This window comes from Priapulus caudatus, unplaced genomic scaffold (genome assembly GCF_000485595.1).
Source record: "Priapulus caudatus unplaced genomic scaffold, Priapulus_caudatus-5.0.1 Scaffold381, whole genome shotgun sequence".
NCBI classification, from domain to species: domain Eukaryota; kingdom Metazoa; phylum Priapulida; class Priapulimorpha; order Priapulimorphida; family Priapulidae; genus Priapulus; species Priapulus caudatus.
Window position 1 is genome coordinate 121,057 of NW_014577442.1, and position 6,194 is coordinate 127,250.

The 6,194-nt window shown below is 46.8% G+C and overlaps 1 protein-coding gene across 1 annotated transcript in view; it reads left to right on the forward strand.

Moving 5' to 3' along the window:
- Positions 1-6,194, forward strand: part of LOC106809741 (glutamate receptor 4-like) — a 12,311-nt gene continuing 6,117 nt past the window's right edge. The window contains exons 1-3 of the mRNA XM_014812933.1: positions 1-179; positions 1,250-1,448; positions 2,614-2,724. Coding sequence (XP_014668419.1) covers positions 1-179; positions 1,250-1,448; positions 2,614-2,724 — 489 coding nt within the window. The remainder of the gene's footprint in view (positions 180-1,249; positions 1,449-2,613; positions 2,725-6,194) is intronic.

Below are 6,194 nucleotides of genomic sequence, written 5' to 3' on the forward strand. Positions count from 1 at the left end.
ATGGCCGCTGTTACAGGCGTCAGCGTGGTGCTGTTCCTAGTGTCGCGCTTCAGTCCGTACGAGTGGCGCGTTGAACAGTGTGGAGGTGATGCGGAGATCGTCAATGACTTCACGATCTTCAACAGCCTGTGGTTCTCGCTCGGTGCCTTCATGCAGCAAGGCTGCAACATCACGCCAAGGTACGCGTGTTAGTGTCAACGCTATGTCACGTCATGGTCAGCGCGTGTCAGTGTCAACGCTACTACATGACAAGGTAGGCGCAAGGCTGCAACATCACGCCAAGGTGTCAGTGTCAACGCGGCGTTATGACATGGTAAGCGTGTGTCAGTGACAACGCTATGTCACGCCATGGTCAGCGCGTGTCAGTGTCAACGCTACTACATGACAAGGTAGGCGCAAGGCTGCGACATCACGCCAAGGTACGCGTGTGTCAGTGTCAACGTTACGGCACGGCTAGGTAAGCGTGTGTTAGTGTCAACGCTACGACGTGACAAGGTAAGCGTGTGTCAGTCTCAACGCTATTACATGACAATAACGTCGTTAGACAATTACCGCGTTCACACGGTAATGGTTTGGCTCGAGCTAAATGGGCTAAATTTGGCTCGGGCCGGTTTGAGTCGGAGCGTTCACACGTACGCAATCGAATACTATCTGTCGCGAGATGGCGTTATGTACGATTCAGTGTTTACATCTGTTTCGAGTTCAATTATCAATCTTGAAAACATGCATCCTGATCAAATTTTTCGAATTTTTATACTGTTTTGGACTTTATTTCGTTTTACACGTTCGACACTCGCGCTACTGCTCTACCGATTTAGCTGGTGCTAAAATTTGGCTCGGGCCTGGTCAGACGTTTTCGATGGAACCAAATTGGCTCGTGCTAACTCGGCACGGCCCCGAAAAACCGTCCGTGTGAACGTTCGGCTCGAGCCAAATTTGGCGCGGGCCTCATTAGGCGCGGGCGATAAACGTCCGTGTGAACGCGCCTAATATATACCATTACAGATTGTCGCAGTAGCTGTTAGAATGCCGTCGTCTTTCTATCGCATGCACATGCGCGCGTCACTAGTAAAGCAAAATGACGCAGCAGTAGTCGCGGTTACGCATTTCACGTGTTTATGTTGGTGACAACGGTAGTGGCACTTGTGCGCGACACTGCGTTTAGCTTGGTGACAACTGTAGTCTCAGATGCACGCGACACTACCTCATCCGTGGTGACGCAGCAGTACAGTATATGTCTCGTGTTTAGGTCGGTGTCAGGCCGGATTGTCGGGTCGGTGTGGTGGTTCTTCACCCTCATCATGATCTCCTCCTACACTGCCAACCTGGCCGCCTTCCTCACCGTGGAGCGCATGGCCGCGCCCATAGAGAGCGCTGACGACCTAGCGAAGCAGATGGAGATACAGTATGGAACCTATATAGGAGGGTCCACGTACAAGTTCTTTGCTGTAAGTATCTTGATTTTTGCGTTCGTTAAAACCGATGTAACGGCGGAGTAAAGACAAAGAAAACGCGATGATCTGCTCATTGCTATAGTGTGGTGTCTTTCTCTGTACACTACGATGTAGAAATCTGTACAACACGATGTGTAGTTGCCAGGGCTGCCAACATTGGGTGATAGGTGAGAGTGAGATGCCAGGGAGCAAAGCGACCGAGCGGGGGGTGGGTGTGGGAAAATGCACCAATTTGTGCAATTTGGTGCATACTAAAGTGACTGTTTTCAGATATTGTAAGATTTTTTTTGCTGTGCGTGAGATATTTTAGCGTTTTATTCATGAAGAGATATTTATGCGTGAGATATCTCAGCATTTTTTTGCTGTGCGTGAGATATTGTAAGATCAGCGTGAGAGCGTGAGATTTGGTCAAAATGCGTGCGTATCACGGTCAATGCGTGAGAGTTGGCAGCCCTGAGTTGCTCATCTTGCATAAAAGACGCAACGTCTACACACACGCTTGAATACATACGTATTTTCGTTCTCGGACCACGTCCGGCATTTTGTCCATGTAGACCCGCGTTGTTATTACGAACAAATTGGATTCTGTTCACGGCTACTCTTTAGACTACTACGAGTGGGGCTACGCAACATAAATGAGCCGGTCTATTAATTACTAAAGCTAATACATGCTTAATGGGATTGCGTGCATGCATAAAAAGAAAAACAAATTTATATGAGCAATAAAAGAGAGCATTAAATGCCTCTATATACATGATAATGAGACTGATAATGTATAATGTATGCACAAGACTCAGACAAGTTACCCTTAGCTTTGAATGTCTGATAGATACAGTCGCTGCAAATGAGATATATGTATACTTATGGCAGTAAATGCAATATTACCGTCTTTATGGCAAAGCCAGAGCTTTGTAGCCGAATCAATAAGTTGAATTTGCATGCTAAATATTTCCTAGAGAAGCAATTGTATTTCGTATAAATACGTTATATCTGATATGACATGTAATGAATTTAAAGGCGCAGACGATGTGCGAGAGATTCACTTTTAATTTAAAAGCACGCAGCACGCAAACATATCTAGTTTTGACATTTTTAACGCATGAACAATTTTTAGTTTACGCATTTAACTAACGATATCGCGTTGAATTTTCGTCTGCAGAGTTCATCGCTTCCACTCTACAAGAGAATGTGGTCCTACATGAGTACACAGAAACCGTCCGTGTTCACAGCGTCAACTAGGGCCGGTATAGAACGTGTCCGAAATTCAAAGGTATGCGATAGTAGTGGCCTCCTCACACTTGCGTATAACAGGAGGCTCATCGTATCAAGTGCGTATTATAAGAAGGGGTTGAATTCTTCCTTCCTAAGCAAGCGTCCTTCTAATGATCTTGATCGTATATATATATATATATATATATATATATATATATATAAGCTGAGTCGATTGTTACAATATAAATTTCAAGTGTTTAGGTTGGTGTCCACGGTAGTGTCACATGCACGCGACAGAATGTTTAGGTTGGCGACAATGCAGTTCCACATGCACGCGACACTACCGATGCATGCGTGGTGACGCGGCAGTACAGTATACCGTGTGCGCGCATCTCTCGTGTTTAGATCGGTGTCGGGCCGATTACAGCTGCGTCAAATATACATATCGTCAAGAGCGTATAAAGAAGGACATACACTTCTTTATACGCACTTGATATCGTATATACAATCAAATATAATTACAACTATGTGGAGTTCACTGTAGTTGAGTACATTGGAGGTCGTGTGCAGCCGCGTACGGATAAAAGTCCCGGTGGTGCAAACCCCGAAACTCGCTTGCTCATTGGTTGGCGGCTTTCTGATTGCAGGGTCGCTCGAATATAGGATTAAACTTGATATTTATCGGCGGTGAAAGCCCTCATAGGTTAAACCGCCCAAAGCCGGTAATGGCACGCGCGTCCCTTTACCTCTATTTCGACTCTAGGGAATATCTTTTCGCGAGACGAGTCCACATCCATCATGATCATTGCTGTTTCGTGTTCTCTGTTCATATGCCATTGCCGCCTTTAGTAGAGCCGCGCGATAACACAACTACGCCGGGTGAACAGTCAATTTAGGAACACTGCCGCTTGCAAAACGGATTCAGCGCTGAAAGGAACATGTCTCTCTAACTCTACATCGGAAAGAGTTTTCTGAGCACCCCCAATGAAAATATTAATCCCGTAAAATGTCCTGCTTGTAGAACAACGTAGGAACGTTTCTCCAGGGGGAAACGTTTCTCGGGTGGGTGGGGGGGGGCTTTACCAAGCACCTAGACAGGCATCCACAGGGTACACGAAAGATACGCATCCTACTGTTCGACCTGTACGTATAATTGTATAGTCCGCAGGTCTGCCTGACGCAGTGTTGAAATTGCCGCATACAGTGAATATTAGAGGGTCAGACACTCTCGGGTATTTATCCGCAGCCAGACAGTAGACCTGTAGACCTGTAGACCTAGCTGTATACGTGTATACGTGTATACGTCGAACGATGACGTCAGCTCGTAGTGTCTTTAGCAAACAGCTCGTGACCACTGATCTATCTATATATATCTATCTATCTATATATATATATATATATATATATATATATATATATAATATATATATATATATAGTTCGCATATGTGCTAATCTAATCCGGGGTGCTAAACTAGAATTGGGCCCATAGTTCTAATTGCTGCCACCAGGAGGCGGACATGGCGATCGCTGGCATGACGATTACGTCCGAGCGCGAACGCGTCGTTGACTTCTCAAAGCCTTTCATGACCCTCGGCATCAGCATCATGATCACAAAGCCGGAGAAGTCGAAGCCTGGAGTGTTCTCCTTCATGAACCCGCTCTCCTACGAAATCTGGATGTGCATCTGCTTCGCGATGATAGGTAAGAGGACGACGACGATGACGATGACGGCTGTGACGACGACGATGACGATGACGGTTGAGACGATGATGGTGATGACGGTTGCGATGGCGATGGAGACGACAGCTCTAAAGACGACGATTACAATGACGACTGCGACGACGACGACGATGACAATGACGACTGTGATGACGATGGCGATGACGGCTGTGACGACAACGATGGCGATAACGGCGGTAACGACGACGATGGCGATGACATTGTGACGACGACCACGACGCCAGCTAACAGCAACGGGTTACCGTTACGAGCAGCTGTTATGAGCAGCTGTTACGAGAGCTGTTACGAGCCAACCGTTACGAGCAGCGTTAGACCACCATGATCGTTCACGAATCTCTTACATCAACGAGATTCACGCAACCGATGGTCCTCCCCTTATAGGCTATATATATATACAGTAGGCTGTATATATATATAGAGAGAGAGAGAGAGAGAGAAAGAGAGAAAGAGAGAGAGAGAGAGAGAGAGAGAGAGAGAGAGAGAGAGGAAGAGAGAGACAAGGAGAGAGAGAGAGAGAGAGAGAGGAGAGAGGAGAGAGAGAGAAGAGAGGGAGAGAGAGGAGGAGAGAGAGAGAGAGAGAGAGAGAGAGAGAGAGAGAGATGGAAAGAGAAAGCGCGAACCACGATATATAATATATATATATATATAGTAACACAAGATTGGCCGCTGTACAGGCGTCAGCGTGGTCTGGTTTCTAGATGCGCGCTCAGTGCGTACGAGTGGCGCGTGTGAACAGTGTGAGGCGATGCGAATAGTCAATGACCTTCACGATCTTATCACAGCCTGTGCGTTTCGCTCGTTGCACTTCATGCAGGCAGAGGCTGGGAACATCACCCAAGGTACGCGTGTTTAGGTAACGCTATGTCAGTACATTGTCAGCGTCGTGCTCAACAGTAAACGCTTACTAAACATGACAAGGTAGGCGGCAAGGCTGCAAACATCACACGCCAAGGTGTCCAGTGTCAACGCGGCGAGACATGGTAAGACGTGTGTCAAGTGAACCACTACGCGTATGTCACGCCAGTGGTCAGCCGGTCAGTGTCCAACGCTACTACATTGACAGAGGTAGGCGCAAGGCTCGGACATCTAGCTCCAAGGTACCGTGTGTCAAGTGTCAACGTTACGCACCGGCTAGTAAGCGTGTGTTAGTGCAACGCTAGCGAACGTGACACAGGTAAGCGTGTGTCAGTCTCGACGCTATTACATTGAACAATAACGTCGTTAGACATTACCGTGCGTTCACACGGCGTAAATGTTTGCTCGAGCTAAATGGGCTAAAATTGGCTCGGCCGGTTTGAGTCCGGAGCGTCACTACGTACGCAAGCGAATACATATCTGCGCGAGATGGTCGTTATGTACGAATTTCAGTGTTTACATATGTTTCGAGTTCGAATTATCAATCTTGAAACATGGCATCCCTGATCAAATTTTACGAATTTTTATACATGTTTTGGACTTTTATTTCGTTTACCACGTTCGATGCACTCGCCGCTACTGCCTCTGATTACTGTTACTGAATGAAAATTTGCTCGCCTGGTCAGGACGTTTCGATGGAAACCAAATTTGGCTCGTGCTAACTCGGCCACGATGTGCCTGATAAAACGTCCGTGTCAACGTGTCGGCTCGAGCACAAATTATGGCGCGGCCTCAGTTATGCGCTGGAGCGATAACTCCGTGACGCCGCTAATATAGTACCCATATTACAGATATGTCGCGAGTCAGCTGGTGTTTAGAAAAAAAAATACATGATAAATAAAGAATCCGCCTGTCTTCTATCGCATGCACA